This window comes from Phyllobates terribilis, unplaced genomic scaffold, assembly GCF_046119375.1.
Source record: "Phyllobates terribilis strain yellow unplaced genomic scaffold, ASM4611937v1 Scaffold_7__3_contigs__length_470593459, whole genome shotgun sequence".
Classification (NCBI taxonomy): domain Eukaryota; kingdom Metazoa; phylum Chordata; class Amphibia; order Anura; family Dendrobatidae; genus Phyllobates; species Phyllobates terribilis.
The window spans coordinates 258,381,276-258,400,399 of NW_027362767.1; the positions used below are offsets into that span (position 1 = coordinate 258,381,276).

General features: G+C 44.8%; 1 protein-coding gene across 1 annotated transcript; it reads right to left on the bottom strand.

The window, feature by feature from the left end:
• Positions 1-767: 767 nt before the first annotated feature.
• LOC141154478 (leucine-rich repeat neuronal protein 1-like) lies at positions 768-18,779 on the bottom strand. The gene is made up of 2 exons (XM_073640453.1): positions 18,332-18,779; positions 768-3,308 (listed from the first exon to the last, which is right to left on the bottom strand). The coding sequence occupies exon 2, from the start codon at positions 3,256-3,258 to the stop codon at positions 1,048-1,050; it is 2,211 nt and encodes a 736-aa protein (XP_073496554.1). The 5' UTR covers positions 3,259-3,308; positions 18,332-18,779; the 3' UTR covers positions 768-1,047.
• Between the last annotated feature and the right edge of the window lie 345 nt (positions 18,780-19,124).

Genomic DNA, 19,124 nt, shown 5'->3' on the forward strand with positions numbered 1-19,124 from the left:
GACAGAGCCTTCAGATATACAGATAGCTCTTCAGCCTCATTTGCATATCAGTTCAAACGCTGATTTCTCAATAATGAAAGAACGGACTGGCCATGTAAAGGTGTTGCTGGCCTTGTCCTGTAAATAGTTTGAGAGATGAAATCCTGCTGACTGATTCACTTTTAAAGGGATTCTCGTGCCTTGAATACCATTTTTTTAAACTAAATAGAGCACAATTTTGCCTTGATTAAGTAGGCAATATGTCTCTATGGCCATCAGAGATCTGTATTTCTGATACAAAGCTCCAAATCTGCTGCATAGAAAATCTGGGTACCTTTAGCCACCACTAGGGGGAAGCGTAGCACATACTGATTTATTATTAAGCATGCAGTGAGCTGCCTCTAGTGGTGGCTGCAGGTAGTGAGAATTTTATCTCTGACCACTAGGATGCAAGAGGAAATGAATCAAGCTTGTCAGTGTTTTGTCAAGAGATACAAAGACCACACACAACCCATTGTGATGGATGAGAATCTCGAAGCGATGGACTGTAGACCACTAGCAGAATTCGGGAGGTGCCTGTATGTTCATACCAGGAAAGTTCAGAGCATTGCTCAGGAATACTAGTACCTAGGGGGCATCGCTGTAGTGGATGCAGAGTTAGTTTGCATTGTGGACCAAGAGCTAACCCTCTGGTGGTATTTGATTACCCATATGAAACCTCAATATTAGAAGCCACACAACAAAATCAACAGACCATAGACGGGAGTCAACTTTCAAAATTTCCTTCTTATTGACAGTTTTTCACAAAAGACATGTGACATATAAATGGCCACCATTTTTCTTTTGAAAGCTGGTAATGGAGGTCAAAGCGAGGACCAATAACGAAAGGAAAAAAAAGACGAGTATCGTCCCAATGTTTCTCGCTACTGTCAGTCTGAGCAAAATTGTGCTAATGTCACCAACGTCTCTTGGATTCTGCAAGTACAAAAATTTCTAAGACAGGAACATTTTCTACGGATGAAATTCTGGGGTCCCAGTACTCAGTTCATCGTGCCCTGGGTTGTGAGTTTAAGGCTGCCACATGTAAGTCTTTGATGTATCTATCTGAACCACTGTTGGAAAAGTCTTATCTTCTTGAGGTGGCACCAAGACTGGTTGTTCCAAGCTGCTCTCTTTTTCCTTCTCGATATCCCCTTCCCAAAGGCTGATAAGTGGTGGATAGAAGTCATTGAGAGGGATGAAAGAAGCCCTCTGCATGTACTTTTTTAAAGAATGTCCACAACTTTTGTAACGGAGGTGATGTCCGGCATATACAATGACTGCAGCCATGCATAGTCCAGCAATGAGAGATCCTAGAGCTGCCGAAAGGGCAATACTGACCGGCCGACCAACTGCGGCAACGGAAAAGGAAGAGTCTTTGGTGGTCACATTAAGACAAGACTGTTGACTTGGCCGGGATAGAGACGACACGGTAAAGCAAACCTCATACTTGGTGGCCGGCTGTAGATGCGTAAGGTTGTACTCTTGTATATCTAGAGGAACTTTGGCGGTATAACTGATATGTGGATTGTGTATCCTCATGGTCGCAGAGGTCCATAAGGCTGGAATAAGGACATTGGGAGCATTGGCTGGCCCACCCAACATCTTCCATTCCACCACAACGAAATTGGAATGAACTTTCTTGGTGACTATGGAAAGAGATGTGAACTCCTGCTCCTCAGTCCCATTGATGAAGATGACAACACTTTTACTGTCCGTGCCATCTGAGTTCCACATTTGGCACATGTATGACCCAGAGTCTTCTTCTGTAGCATCCAAAATTTCAAGAGAACCCTCAGCTTCGATTCGAACTCGACCTGTTCCTCCAGATATTCTTTCTCCATGAGGGGTTATCCAGTATATCTCTGGCTTTGGGTGACCACTTGCTTGGCAATTGAGAGTCACCAGCTGGTGTTTGGATAGATGAAGCCGAGACGGAAAGGAATGTTCATCTATTAGTGGAGGACATCGACTTAACCAAGCTTGTCCTTGGATTTCCTGGAAGAGGTGTCCGCTGACTAGTGGTGGGCTCATGCATAGTGTGGCCTGAGCTTCTATCAGCTGAACTGATGAAAGTCCTTTCCAGTTATTCTGGCAATCACAGCGCAGAGGATTACTGTATAAGCTGATTTCGGATAATCCCGGTAGTGTCTGAAATACTTTAAGCGGTATTAATGCCAATCGATTATTGCTAAGAAGTAAAGTCTTCAAAGAACTAACATTGGGTCCAAAGGCACCAGGGTCCAGGTAGGTCAACCTAGGGTTGTTAAAAATTTCTAGTTTAATAAGCTCAGGCAAGTCTCGGAAGGCTTCAGCTTCCACACGTTCTAGATCCTCCATCGAATTTACACTGAGTTCCTCAAGATGTGGCATGTCTTTAAAATCTCCTGTCCGAATTCTACTTATGGGGTTCTTGTTAAGGTCTAAGAATTTCAGGAGGTTCAAGTGCATCAGTGCCTCCTTGGGGACAGATGCAAGACGATTATCAAAAAACGAAAGGCTTTCAAGGTAGTCCAATCCAAAAAAGGCATTTTCTGGAACATGGTTTAGCTCCATCCCTGCCAATACTAGACTGTGCAGTTTTCCAAGTGGTTGAAAATTCAAGTTTTGGAGGGCACTGACGGGATTCTCTCCAATCATCAGTATCTCTAGGTTTGGAAGGTCTTCAAACCATGTTGAATCAATGACACGTAGACGGTTGGCATTGAGATGAAGTCTTAGCAGTTTTCCCAAGCCAGCGAAGGCTCGAGGGCCAATATAATTAATCTGGTTGTGATTGATATATAACTCTTCTAGGCTCTCGAGATCTTTTAGGCAATGGTCCGGCAACTCAGTGAGCTGATTCTCTTCTAGATAAAGGGTGATGAGATGGGAAAGGTTGGAAACACTCAAATCCTGGATGCTCTGAAAGTGGTTTTGAGACAAGTCTAGCTCGGTAAGGTTGACCAGATCTTGAAGTTCCCAACCCATAAGTGATATCTTATTACTCTGTAGAAGTAGCACTTGGGTGTCGATGGAAATATTTTCAGGAATGTGAGTCAGGAGAAGGTCATTGCAGTCCACCGTCTTTGCTTCATGGTAGACGGACTGTGGCGTGAACCAGGGCCTTGTCTCACAGACACATTGAGGGGGGCAGAACGCCAAACCCGAGATGTACAGTGACTGGCAAATGACCAGAACGGCCCATATCTCAGTCCAAGGAAGATATCTCTTCATTCTTAAGGAATAGATATGAGTCATGTTGAAGGAAATCTAGAAGAAGACAATGCGCCAGGTGTGGACCAATGGATCTGTAAAGAGACAAAGCAGAAGGGAATATTATGTGAAGGAACAGAAACTCTTCATCTTGTCACTCATTGACAATATCCCACTAATCACCACTTATAGGGTGCATATAATTTTAGAGAACTTAAAGGGGTTGTCAAGAAATATGGTAACCACCTACTCATCTGTTTTCCACTCCACCACTGCCACTCCATTGGTCACTGCCGGTCTTTTATAACAGCAGTGATATCACATCAATCCACATGACTGCTGCAGTCTGTCACTGGCCTCAGTCGTTTCCAATCAGTGATGTGGATATATGGAATGTGGTCTCTGGTACATAGCAAAGACCGGCGAGGGGACCACTGAGCAGCAGTTTTGATGCGGCTGGAAAACGAACAGATGATTATTGTTTTGTTTTTTTTTATTATTTTTTGCTCTTAGACATTTTTTTTTTAAATCCCGGACAAACCAAGATAAAACCAGTAAATATTGGTGGATTCCTCAATCTGGGCATAACTTGAAGACCTCCCAACTATCATTCATCATAGTATGCGACCTGTGAGCCTATTTAGACATCAGGAACCTGTTACAACTGTTAACTCTGCACAGGAACCAGGTACAACTGTTACCTCTGCACAGGAACCAGGTACAACTGTTACCTCTGCACAGGAACCAGGTACAACTGTTACCTCTGCACAGGAACCAGGTACAACTGTTACCTCTGCACAGGAACAAGGTACAACTGTTACCTCTGCACAGGAACAAGGTACAACTGTTACCTCTGCACAGGAACCAGGTACAACTGTTACCTCTGCACAGGAATCAGATACAACTGTTACCTCTGCACAGGAATCAGATACAACTGTTACCTCTGCACAGGAACCAGGTACAACTGTTACCTCTGCACAGGAACCAGGTACAACTGTTACCTCTGCACAGGAACCAGGTACAACTGTTACCTCTGCACAGGAACCAGGTACAACTGTTACCTCTGCACAGGAATCAGATACAGCTGTTACCTCTGCACAGGAATCAGGTACAACTGTTACCTCTGCACAGGAACAAGGTACAACTGTTACCTCTGCACAGGAACCAGGTACAACTGTTACCTCTGCACAGGAACCAGGTACAACTGTTACCTCTGCACAGGAACCAGGTACAACTGTTACCTCTGCACAGGAACCAGGTACAACTGTTACCTCTGCACAGGAACCAGGTACAACTGTTACCTCTGCACAGGAACCAGGTACAACTGTTACCTCTGCACAGGAACCAGGTACAACTGTTACCTCTGCACAGGAACCAGGTACAACTGTTACCTCTGCACAGGAACCAGGTACAACTGTTACCTCTGCACAGGAACCAGGTACAACTGTTACCTCTGCACAGGAACCAGGTACAACTGTTACCTCTGCACAGGAACCAGGTACAACTGTTACCTCTGCACAGGAACCAGGTACAACTGTTACCTCTGCACAGGAACCAGGTACAACTGTTACCTCTGCACAGGAACCAGGTACAACTGTTACCTCTGCACAGGAACCAGGTACAACTGTTACCTCTGCACAGGAACCAGGTACAACTGTTACCTCTGCACAGGAACCAGGTACAACTGTTACCTCTGCACAGGAATCAGGTACAACTGTTACCTCTGCACAGGAACCAGGTACAACTGTTACCTCTGCACAGGAACCAGATACAACTGTTACCTCTGCACAGGAACCAGGTACAACTGTTACCTCTGCACAGGAACCAGGTACAACTGTTACCTCTGCACAGGAACCAGGTACAACTGTTACCTCTGCACAGGAACCAGATACAACTGTTACCTCTGCATAGGAACCAGGTACAACTGTTACCTCTGCACAGGAATCAGGTACAACTGTTACCTCTGCACAGGAACCAGGTACAACTGTTACCTCTGCACAGGAATCAGATACAACTGTTACCTCTGCACAGGAACCAGGTACAACTGTTACCTCTGCACAGGAACCAGGTACAACTGTTACCTCTGCACAGGAACCAGGTACAACTGTTACCTCTGCACAGGAACCAGGTACAACTGTTACCTCTGCACAGGAACCAGGTACAACTGTTACCTCTGCACAGGAACCAGGTACAACTGTTACCTCTGCACAGGAACCAGGTACAACTGTTACCTCTGCACAGGAACCAGGTACAACTGTTACCTCTGCACAGGAACCAGGTACAACTGTTACCTCTGCACAGGAACCAGGTACAACTGTTACCTCTGCACAGGAATCAGATACAACTGTTACCTCTGCACAGGAACCAGGTACAACTGTTACCTCTGCACAGGAACCAGGTACAACTGTTACCTCTGCACAGGAACCAGATGCAACTGTTACCTCTGCACAGGAATCAGGTGCAACTGTTACCTCTGCACAGGAACCAGGTACAACTGTTACCTCTGCACAGGAACCAGGTACAACTGTTACCTCTGCACAGGAATCAGATACAACTGTTACCTCTGCACAGGAACCAGGTACAACTGTTACCTCTGCAAAGGAACCAGGTACAACTGTTACCTCTGCACAGGAACCAGATGCAACTGTTACCTCTGCACAGGAATCAGGTACAACTGTTACCTCTGCACAGGAACCAGGTACAACTGTTACCTCTGCACAGGAACCAGGTACAACTGTTACCTCTGCACAGGAACCGGGTACAACTGTTACCTCTGCACAGGAACCAGGTACAACTGTTACCTCTGCACAGGAATCAGATACAACTGTTACCTCTGCACAGGAACCAGGTACAACTGTTACCTCTGCACAGGAACAAGGTACAACTGTTACCTCTGCACAGGAACCAGGTACAACTGTTACCTCTGCACAGTAACAAGGTACAACTGTTACCTCTGCACAGGAACAAGGTACAACTGTTACCTCTGCACAGGAACAAGGTACAACTGTTACCTCTGCACAGTAACCAGATACAACTGTTACCTCTGCACAGGAATCAGATACAATTGTTACCTCTGCACAGGAATCAGATACAATTGTTACCTCTGCACGGGAACCAGGTACAACTGTTACCTCCGCACTCCCTATAAGCAAAATCCTAGGCCAAAGTAGTCTCAGTGCCAGGTTCCACTTCTTAAGAGGCAATGCTGGAGCCACAAACATTTAATCAACCGATCAGGCCACAGCTTTCATTTTCCAACAGGCCTATCAGATTCCAGTTCTTATTTTTCAGAGGCTCTCTGGAAAATAAAAGACACCCTCTGATTGGTTGCTATGGGCAGCTACTCTGTTGTCTTATTGTCATTTTATAAAGTTTTACTGCAGGACATATTTTATACTATATATACCCAGTCTCAGACTCCACAAAATCTTATGATTTTTTTTTCTGTCTAAGCCATTGATTTAGTAGTAATCACTCCGCTTCCCCCATCTGTTCTTCCCCCTCATCCTCCATCTTGGCTTCTTTGCTCCAATGTTTTCCCTTTCTTTCCTATCAATACAAATCCTTGATCCCTTTATTCTTTCCTCCACCTCTCTGCCCGTTCTCTTGTCAGCCCCTTGCATATAATTCGCCAGCTCCCCTCGTATGTCTCCCCATCTTAAGCCCTGTCTCCTACGCTCTCTTTTTTGCTCGCACTAAGATGTTGCCATGGAAACACCCTGAGCGCTGTCTCCCAACGACAGGGGGACGAAGTCGCATTATTAACCTCGAACATGCTGCCCAGCTCCGCTACACCGCCGACTATGTATCGCAAAAATGAATGAATACAAAAACATATGTCACATACGTAGGGATGAAGCAGAGCCGAGTCTGTCTCTTGTCACAATGCGTTCTCTAGGACCAACTCAGCTCTGCTTCATCTCCCGGAAGACTAATCTTTACACAAATGGGGGTATATATAATGTGCGTCACTCCTTCGCCATCTTGTAGTGCTGATGAATAACATCTATTGTTCCCTGTTATCAGCCATTTCAGAATATTTTTCCATACCAAAATATACTGCAGCCGTTCTATACATGTATGGCACTGGTGCATGTCATTTCAGCACTCAGGACAGCTCCTTCTGTCCGGTCACGGCCATATTTGGCGTTTTTTGCTATGTTTTGGGGGGTCCGTTAACAAAACTGTGCAGCAGATAATCTGGCCTTGTTGCCCATAGCAACAACAAGTCAAAGCGCTAAGACTCTTCCCTGAGATTAGTGGCTATAGGTGACAAGGACAACAAGGCCAATCTGAGTCCGAGGCCTCCTGCACAGGCTGTATTATGGATCCCTAATATGGCGCCCACAGTTCCTCCATATGTCCACGATTATATAAGGAGGCACATGGGGTAATTAATGCCTTCTCATGTCATATTATGGAGGTAGCTCCATATGCCCGTGTACTTCATTATGAGACATTCATAGTGCCTCAGGGGTAGAAGAGACATCAATGAATCCGTAGTGCCTTGTGTTACTGACACTGCGCAATGTCATAGCTCTGACTAAAAATGGACACCTACCTAATAACCAATTATAATTTAGATGTCACTTTCTTGCTTGCACTTCCTTGATGCTGGTTACCATGGGCAACAAGTCATTGGTGTTTATCATTCCTGTACTGTGACATCACTGTGTGTATTATCCCTGTACTGTGACATCACTGTGGGTATTATCCCTGTACTGTGACATCACTGTATTATCCCTGTACTGTGACATCACTGTGGGTATTATCCCTGTACTGTGACATCACTGTGGGTATTATCCCTGTACTGTGACATCACTGTATTATCCCTGTACTGTGACATCACTGTGTGTATTATCCCTGTACTGTGACATCACTGTGCTTATTATTCCTGTACTGTGACATCACTGTGTTTATTATCTCTCTACTGTGACATCACTGTGTGTATTATCCCTGTACTGTTACATCACTGTGTGTATTATCCCTGTACTGAGACATCACTGTGTTTATTATCTCTGTACTGTGACATCACTGTGTGTATTATCCCTGTACTGTGACATCACTGTGTGTATTATCCCTGTACTGTGACGTCACTGTGTGTATTATCCCTGTACTGTGACATCACTGTGTGTATTATCCCTGTACTGTGACATCACTGTGTTTATTATCCCTGTACTGTGACATCACTGTATTATCTCTGTACTGTGACATCACTGTGTGTATTATCTCTGTACTGTGACGTCACTGTGTGTATTACCCTGTATTGTGACATCACTGTGTGTATTATCTCTGTACTGTGACGTCACTGTGTATATTACCCTGTATTGTGACGTCACTGTGTGTATTATCTCTGTACTGTGACGTCACTGTATTATCCCTGTCCTGTGACATCACTGTGTGTATTATCCCTGTACTGTGACGTCACTGTGTGTATTATCCCTGTACTGTGACATCACTGTGTGTATTATCCCTGTACTGTGACATCACTGTGTTTATTATCCCTGTACTGTGACATCACTGTATTATCTCTGTACTGTGACATCACTGTGTGTATTATCTCTGTACTGTGACGTCACTGTGTGTATTACCCTGTATTGTGACGTCACTGTGTGTATTATCTCTGTACTGTGACGTCACTGTATTATCCCTGTCCTGTGACATCACTGTGTATATTATCCCTGTACTGTGACATCACTGTGTGTATTATCTCTGTACTGTGACGTCACTGTATTATCCCTGTCCTGTGACATCACTGTGTATATTATCCCTGTACTGTGACATCACTGTGTGTATTATCTCTGTACTGTGACATCACTGTGTGTATTATCCCTGTACTGTGACATCACTGTGTGTATTATCCCTGCACTGTGACGTCACTGTGTGTATTATCCCTGTACTGTGACGTCACTGTATGTGTTATCCCTGTACTGTGACATCACTGTGTGTATTATCCCTGTACTGTGACATCACTGTGTTTATTATCCCTGTACTGTGACATCACTGTGTGTATTATCCCTGTACTGTGACATCACTGTGTGTATTATCCCTGTACTGTGACATCACTGTGTGTATTATCCCTGTACTGTGACATCACTATGTGTATTATCCCTGTACTGTGACATCACTGTGTGTATTATCCCTGTACTGTGACATCACTGTGTTTATTATCCCTGTACTGTGACATCACTGTGTGTATTATCCCTGTACTGTGACATCACTGTGTGTATTATCCCTGTACTGTGACATCACTGTGTGTATTATCCCTGTACTGTGACATCACTGTGTTTATTATCCCTGTACTGTGACATCACTGTGTGTATTATCTCTGTACTGTGACATCACTGTTTTTATTATCACTGTACTGTGACATCACTGTGTGTATTATCCCTGTACTGTGACGTCACTGTGTGTATTATCCTTGTACTGTGACGTCACTGTGTGTATTATCTCTGTACTGTGACGTCACTGTGTGTATTATCCCTGTACTGTGACGTCACTGTGTATTATCCCTGTACTGTGACATCACTGTGTGTATTATCCCTGTACTGTGACATCACTGTGTGTTTTATTCCTGTACTGTGACATCACTGTGTGTATTATCCCTGTACTGTGACATCACTGTGTGTATTATCCCTGTACTGTGACATCACTGTGTGTATTATCTCTGTACTGTGACATCACTGTGTGTTTTATTCCTGTACTGTGACATCACTGTGTGTATTATCCCTGTACTGTGACATCACTGTGTGTATTATCCCTGTACTCAGGGCCGGTGCCCTGAGCAGGCGGGGGGGCCCACTCACCGTTGGGCACCCCGCCGCGCTATGGGACCTGTGAGCGGAGGAGAGCGGTGTCAGTGCCCGCTCCCCCCGCTTGCTCAGGGCCCCGGCAGCCGGCACAATACTTACCTCTCCCCGTGCCTCCACAGCAGCTCTGGTCTCTTCCGCGGCTGCTGCACTGTGACATCTCAGGTCAGAGGGTGTGGTGACGTCTTTCCACCGTGCCCTCTCCTGAGCAGTCACAGCGCAGAGTGAGAAGACATCGGCGCAGGTGAGGGGTCCGGAGCAGCGGCAGCAGGTGAGAAGTGAGGTATTTGATTTTTTTTTTTAATGTATGGAGGCATGGGGCATTATATGGGGAGGGAGGTGTGACATCCTGCATGGGGCATTATATGGGGGAGGGGGTGGTGTGACATCCTGCATGGGGCATTATAAGGTGTGGGGGGGGAGTGATGACATCCTGCATGGGACATTATATGGGGGGGGATGTGACATCCTGCATGGGGCATTATATGGGGGGAGTGATGACATCCTGCATAGGGCATTATAAGGTGTGTGGGGGGGAGTGATGACATCCTGCATGGGACATTATAAGGGAGGGGGAGTGAAATACTGCATGGGGCATTATATGGGAGGAGTGATGACATCCTGCATGGGACATTATAAGGGAGGGGGAGTGACATCCTGTGACATCCTGCATGGGGCATTATAAAGGGGGGGGGGAGTGACATCCTGCATGGGGCATTATATGGGGGGGGGAGTGATATCCTGCATGGGGCATTATAAGGATGGGGAGTGATATCCTGCATGGGGCATTATATGGGGGGGGAGTAATATCCTGCATGGGGCTTTATAAGGGGGGGGGAGTAATATCCTGCATGGGGCATTATATGGGGGGGAGTGGCATCCTGCATGGGGCATTATATGGGAGGTAGTGATATCCTGCATGGGGCATTATATGGGGGGGGGAGAGTGACATCCTGCATGGGGCATTATAAGGGGGGTGACATAATGCATGGGGCATTATAAGTGGGGGTGACATCCTGCATGGGGCATTATAAGGGGGGGGGTGACATCCGGCATGGGGCATTATATGGAGGGAACAGCCTGCATGGGTCATTATAAGGGGGGAACAGCCTACATGAGGCATTATGTTGGGGGGAACAGCCTGCATGGAGCATTATGTGGGGGCACAGCCTGCATGGAGCATTATATGGGGGCCAGTATTCTGTATGGAGCGTTATATGGGGGCCAGTATCCTGTGTGGAGCGTTATATGGGGGCCAGTATCCTGTATGGAGCGTTATTATATGGGGGCCAGTATCCTGTATGGAGCATTACATGAGGGCCAGTATCCTGTTGTATGGAGCAATTCTCCAGTTTCTGAGCTGTTGTAGAATTTACAATAGATATCGCTCATGTAATGTAAGAAGTGTAATCTATGGCATTCTACTATATATATATATATATTTCTCTGCCATATCTGTGCATCATGAATCTTGGTATCTGTTAAAGGGACCGATTGAGACTCTTTCGTCCAGGGCCCACAAAAACCTGGAGCCGGCCCTGTCTGTACTGTGACATCACTGTGTGTATTATCCCTGTACTGTGACATCACTGTGTGTATTATCTCTGTACTGTGACATCACTGTGTGTATTCTCCCTGTACTGTGACATCACTGTGTGTATTATCTCTGTACTGTGACGTCACTGTGTGTATTATCCCTGTACTGTGACATCACTGTGTTTATTATCTCTTTACTGTGACATCACTGTGTGTATTATCTCTGTACTGTGACATCACTGTGTTTATTGCTGCTATAATGTGACATGACTGTGTGTATTATCCTTGTACTGTAGCATCACTGTGTATATTGTTCCTGTACTGTGACATCACTGTGTTTAGTATCCTTTTACTGTAGTTTTCACTCTGTGCATTATCCCTGTACTGTGACATCACTGTGTGTATTATCCCTGTACTGTGACATCACTGTGTGTATTATCCCTGTAATGTGACATCACTGTGTGTATTATCCCTGTACTGTGACATCACTGTGTTTATTATCCCTGTACTGTGACATCACTGTGTTTATTATCCCTGTACTGTGACATCACTGTGTGTATTATCCCTGTACTGTGACATCACTGTGTTTATTATCCCTGTACTGTGACATCACTGTGTGCATTAACTCTGCACTGTGACATCAGTGTGTTTATTATCCCTGTACTGTGACATCACTGTGTGTATTATCCCTGTACTGTGACATCACTGTGTGTATTATCTCTGTACTGTGACATTACTGTGTGTATTATCACTGTACTGTGACATCACTGTGTTTATTATCCCTGTACTGTGACATCACTGTGTGTATTATCCCTGTACTGTGACATCACTGTGTTTATTATCCCTGTACTGTGACATCACTGTGTGTATTATCTCTGTACTGTGACATCACTGTGTGCATTATCTCTGTACTGTGACATCACTGTGTTTATTATCTATGTACTGTGACATCACTGTGTGTATTATCTCTGCACTGTGACATAATTGTGTGCATTATCTCTGTACTTTGACATCACTGTGTGTATTATCTCTGTACTGTGACATCACTGTGTGTATTATCTCTGTACTTTGACATCACTGTGTGTATTATCCCTGTACTGTGACATCACTGTGTGTATTATCTCTGTACTGTGACATCACTGTGTATTATCTCTGTACTGTGACATCACTGTGTATTATCTCTGTACTTTGACATCACTGTGTGTATTATCCCTGTACTGTGACATCACTGTGTGCATTAACTCTGCACTGTGACATCAGTGTGTTTATTATCCCTGTACTGTGACATCACTGTGTGTATTATCCCTGTACTGTGACATCACTGTGTGTATTATCCCTGTACTGTGACATCACTGTGTTTATTATCCCTGTACTGTGACATCACTGTGTGTATTATCCCTGTACTGTGACATCACTGTGTTTATTATCCCTGTACTGTGACATCACTGTGTGTATTATCTCTGTACTGTGACATCACTGTGTGCATTATCTCTGTACTGTGACATCACTGTGTTTCTTATCTATGTACTGTGACATCACTGTGTGTATTATCTCTGTACTGTGACATAATTGTGTGCATTATCTCTGTACTTTGACATCACTGTGTGTATTATCTCTGTACTGTGACATCACTGTGTGTATTATCTCTGTACTTTGACATCACTGTGTGTATTATCCCTGTACTGTGACATCACTGTGTGTATTATCTCTGTACTGTGACATCACTGTGTATTATCTCTGTACTGTGACATCACTGTGTATTATCTCTGTACTTTGACATCACTGTGTGTATTATTCCTGTACTGTGACATCACTGTGTGTATTATCTCTGTACTGTGACATCACTGTGTATTATCTCTGTACTGTGACATCACTGTGTATTATCTCTGTACTGTGACATCACTGTGTATTATCTCTGTACTTTGACATCACTGTGTGTATTATCCCTGTACTGTGACATCACTGTGTGCATTAACTCTGCACTGTGACATCAGTGTGTTTATTATCCCTGTACTGTGACATCACTGTGTGTATTATCCCTGTACTGTGACATCACTGTGTGTATTATCCCTGTACTGTGACATCACTGTGTTTATTATCCCTGTACTGTGACATCACTGTGTGTATTATCCCTGTACTGTGACATCACTGTGTTTATTATCCCTGTACTGTGACATCACTGTGTGTATTATCTCTGTACTGTGACATCACTGTGTGCATTATCTCTGTACTGTGACATCACTGTGTTTATTATCTATGTACTGTGACATCACTGTGTGTATTATCTCTGTACTGTGACATAATTGTGTGCATTATCTCTGTACTTTGACATCACTGTGTGTATTATCTCTGTACTGTGACATCACTGTGTGTATTATCTCTGTACTTTGACATCACTGTGTGTATTATCCCTGTACTGTGACATCACTGTGTGTATTATCTCTGTACTGTGACATCACTGTGTATTATCTCTGTACTGTGACATCACTGTGTATTATCTCTGTACTTTGACATCACTGTGTGTATTATCCCTGTACTATGACATCACTGTGTGTATTATCCCTGTACTGTGACATCACTGTGTATTATCTCTGTACTGTGACATCATTGTGTGCATTATCTCTGTACTTTGACATCACTGTGTGCATTATTTCTATACTGTAACTTCACTGTGTGCATTATTTCTATACTGTAACATCACTGTGTGTATTATCTCTGTACTTTGACATCACTGTGTGCATTACTTCTATACTGTAACATCACTGTGTGTATTATCTCTGTCCTGTGACATCACTATGTGATTTATATGTGATATCATATTAGTAGAAGAAAGCCTTTTTCATTTTTATGGTTCATACATGCAGCTGTGGCTACTAGAAGGCGCTCTATTGATGTGTGGGGTAATACTGTCAGTAATTGTACTGTATCACTACTGGGAGAGCATTGCTTGCCAGGTAAGCAGGAGAGCCTCTCCATATGCCATCTGCGCGATTCATACAGTGACAGATGTAGTAGAGCTAAGTTTGTTATTCCACACACCTCATCATGTTGTCACAGTGTGCGTCTGTGTTTTTTTGTTGGGTATCCTGCTGCATCTCAAAGTGAAACACAATAATGACAAATTCAGCTCTGCTACACCAGAAAGTATGAAACATACCCAGATAAGACTTGTTAGGGAGAAATCCACAATCATCTTTCATAGCGTTGTAGTTATAGACTATTCTGAAGGATCTCTGACCAGTGAGCAATTATTTCATATTAAAGGAAATATACGGATGACCCTTAAGTAATCCGAACCAACTACAATGCATACTATACACAAATCTGTAATGATGCAAAATTCCTACATTTTCAAATTCTCTGTTGCCTTTCACAAAGCCATAAGTATATGATAACCTTGTATCTGTCTGCAGCCACCATTAGGGGGAGCTCCTGTATACAGAGATACATGATGAGATTCTGTCTGCAGCCACCACTAGGGGGAGCTCCATGTATACAGAGATACTTGATAAGATTCTGTTTACAGCCACCACTAGGGGGAGCTCCCTGTATACAGAGCTACATGATATGATTCTGTCTGCAGCCACCACTAGGGGGAGCGCCATGTATACAGAGATACATGATAAGATTCAGTTTACAGCCACCTGTAGGGGGAGCTCCCTGTATACAGAGATACATGATACCATTCTGATTGCAGCCAGCACTAGGGGGAGCTCTCTGTATACAGAGATATATGGTAAGATTCTGTCTGTCACCACCACTAGTGGGAGCTCCCTGTATACAGAGATACATGATGAGTTTCTGTCTGCAGCCATCACTAGGGGGAGCGCCCTGTATACAGAGATACATGATAAGATTCTATCTGCAGCCACCACTGGGGGGAGTGCCCTTTATATGGAGATACATGGTAAGATTCTGTCTGAAGCCACCACTAGGGGGAGCTCCCTGTATACAGAAATACATGATAAGATTCTGTCTGCAGCCATCACTAAGGGGAGCTCCCTGTATTCAGAGCTACATGATAACCTTGTATCTGTCTGCAGCCACCATTAGGGGGAGCTCCCTGTATACAGAGTTACATGATAAGATTCTGTTTGCAGCCACCACTAGGGGGAGCTCCCTGTACTGCGATACATGATAAGATTCTGTTTACAGCCACCCTTAGGGGGAGCTCCTTGTATACAGAGATATATGATAAGATTCTGAATGTAGGCACCACTAGTGGGAGCTCCCTGAATACAAAGATACATGATAAGGTTCTGTCTGCAGCCACCACTAGGAGGAGCTCCCTGTATACAGAGACACCTGATGAGTTTCTTTCTGCAGCCACCACTAGGGGGAACTCCCTGTATACAGAGATAAATGATAAGATTCTGTCTGATTGCAGACACCATTATGGGAATTTCCCTGTAGACAGAGATACATGATAAGATCCTGTTTGTCTGCAACCACCACTAGGTGGAGCTTCTCTACATATAGAGATACAGGATAAGATTCTGTTTGCAACCCCCACTAAAGGGAGCTCTCTGTATACAGAGATACATGATAAGATTCTGTCTGCAGCCACCACTAGGGGGAGCTCCCTGTATACAGAGCTACATGATAAAATTCTGTCTGCAGCCACCACTAGGGGGAGCTCCCTGTATGCAGAGATACATAAGATTCTGTCTGCAGCCATCACTAGGGGGAGCTCCCTATATACAGAGATACATAAAATTCTGTCTGCAGCCAATACTAGGGGGATCTCCCTGTAGACAGAGATACATGATAAGATCCTGTTTGTCTGCAGCCACCACTAGGGGGGGCTCCCTGTAGACAGAGATACATGATGAAATTCTGTCTGCAGCCACCACTAGGGGCAGCTCCCTGTATACAGAGATACATAAGATTCTGTCTGCAGCCACCACTAGGGGGATCTCCCTGTAGACAGAGATACATGATAAGGATCTGTCTGCAGCCACCACTAGGGGGAGCTCCCAGTAGACAGAGATACATGATAAGATCCTGTTTGTCTGCAGCCACCACTAGGGGAAGCTCCCTGTAGACAGAGATACATGATAAGATCCTGTTTGTCTGCAGCCACCACTAGGGGAAGCTCCCTGTAGACAGAGATACATGATAAGATCCTGTTTGTCTGCAGCCACCACTAGGGGAAGCTCCGTGTAGACAGAGATACATGATGAAATTATGTCTGCAGCCACCACTAGGGGGAGCTCCCTGTATACAGAGATACATAAGATTCTGTCTGCAGCCACCACTAGGGGGATCTCCCTGTAGACAGAGATACATGATAAGGATCTGTCTGCAGCCACCACTAGGGGGAGCTCCCAGTAGACAGAGATACATGATAAGATCCTGTTTGTCTGCAGCCACCACTAGGGGAAGCTCCCTGTAGACAGAGATACATGATAAGATCCTGTTTGTCTGCAGCCACCACTAGGGGAAGCTCCATGTAGACAGAGATACATGATGAAATTATGTCTGCAGCCACCACTAGGGGGAGCTCCCTGTATACAGAGATACATAAGATTCTGTCTGCAGCCACCACTAGGGGGATCTCCCTGTAGACAGAGATACATGATAAGATCCTGTTAGTCTGCAGCCACCACTAGGGGGATCTCCCTGTATACAGAGATACATGATAAGATTCTGTCTGCAGCCACCACTAGGGGGATCTCCCTGTATACAGAAATACATAAGATTCTGTCTGCAGCCACCACTAGGGGGAGCTCCCTGTAGACAGAGATACATGATAAGATCCTGTCTGCAGCCACCACTAGGGGGATCTCCCTGTAGACAGAGATACATGATAAGATCCTGTTTGCCTGCAGCCACCACTCTCTGCATACATACTATATAGCCACATTCAACTCAATACTAGCTGTATGTATGAGCTCATACTAGTGGTAGCAACAGGCAGAAAGAACGTTACAATTCAATTTGATGGTGTTGGGCCGCAGAGTAGACCTCTTATTAATCTGGGCCTCCAATATCAGTACCAACCAGGCGACCTACCAAGCATGAGTCACAGGGTGCAAATAAACCAATCCATAGCTACCTAATTAGCTCTTTTACATTGAAGCCCTCCCCCATCACTGGAGATAAAAGGATGCCTATGGGACTGTTTTTCAAGAATATCACTCGTCCTCACTGTTGGGGGAAACATATTTGGTCCACATCTTTTTTCAGTAGATCTCTGTGAGAGTCTTTCAGGTGGAGTTCTTCTAAATTATCTCATGAGCACTGACCCTAAAGTTCAGCTTCGTACCCCCTCATGACTTTCCGTTGCTTCCTGCAGTACTCCCATCTACCAGCAGGTGTCCCTGTTTGTGGTGCTGAACATCAACAAAAGATTTTACTTTGTGACTAAAGAAATTTCCAACTTGACCATCGATTTTTATCGCACACATCGGCTCTCACTTTGTAAATATGTTGACATCTTTATGTTTTAATTTTATAGAATCAATATTTTCCTGTTTCCACTTTTGATTTTTGATATCCTTTAATTTTGTGGGAGAGGTGGCGTTCATCCAATGAGAAATATATGGTGGAATTACGCCTATTGTATTATTTCATGTAGATATATATATATATTGCACATCATAGGTCTGACTTCACCCTACGCTCATGACGTCACCTCCCACAACAATACCCCATGCCGGTCGTGCCCAATGGCTGCGTCCTATCAACTTTGACTAAGGAGAAGGAGATTCAAAAATTTGGAGGAAATAAGGACAACAGGAGGAAGGGAACCAAGAGATGGACCTTCTTACCGTCAGATCTTGGAGGCTGCAGGAGAGCGGTGGAAGGTTGTGCTCTTCAGCTCTACGCCATCAGCGTCCACAGCTTTGGGTCTATCATTCTTTGTCTCGTGCCTCGTCTGGTCCGTGCTCCCTTGTTCTTTTCCTTTCCTTGTCTCTGCAGCGTCGTTTTCTTCGAGGTTCTTCTAGTGGTGGCCGTCGTCTCCTTTGTCCGTCATGTTTTCCGCCAGCCTCGTCTTCTCCGCTCTCTTTCTCTCTCCCTCGTGTTCTGCTTTGTGACTGTTTCTTTCTCCTCCGGCTGAATAAAAGGAGCTTTTTCATCTGACAGGTGCTCCCGCCAGCCAATAGGAGGTCAGAGCTTCCAGGGCTGCGGCGAATGGAGAAGACGGAGGGGGCGGGCAGGAATGGATGTGTAAAAGCGTCTGATATAGAAGCTGACAACACACGGTGATATTATGAATATGGATCAGGCCTGACATCACTTCTCTGACCTGCCTGGAAACAGAAGATTTCATGTGTTAGCTCATTATCTCTCCCCCCCGCCGCCGCCTCGTCCCCGTGCCTCAGGAACAGACAGGGCTGAGACATCGGGGCAGACACAACCAGTGGCAGGGAGGCTGTATCCACGGCACGCTGCAGACATTCCCGCAATGCCAGGATGCAGGCATCCATTACATGCCCCCATGGCCGACTCACCATATACTAGCAGCTTCCCAAATAAAATAACACTCTTTTTCAGATTATACAATGTCACTACAGTGGCGGCATTATATGGTCCTGTTACGTGTTCACGGTGTGGTGCTAT

What these genes read in the sequence shown, in the direction of transcription:
- LOC141154478 (XM_073640453.1), bottom strand. Translation starts at nt 3,258, where the DNA reads ATGACTCATATCTATTCCTTAAGAATGAAGAGATATCTTCCTTGGACT.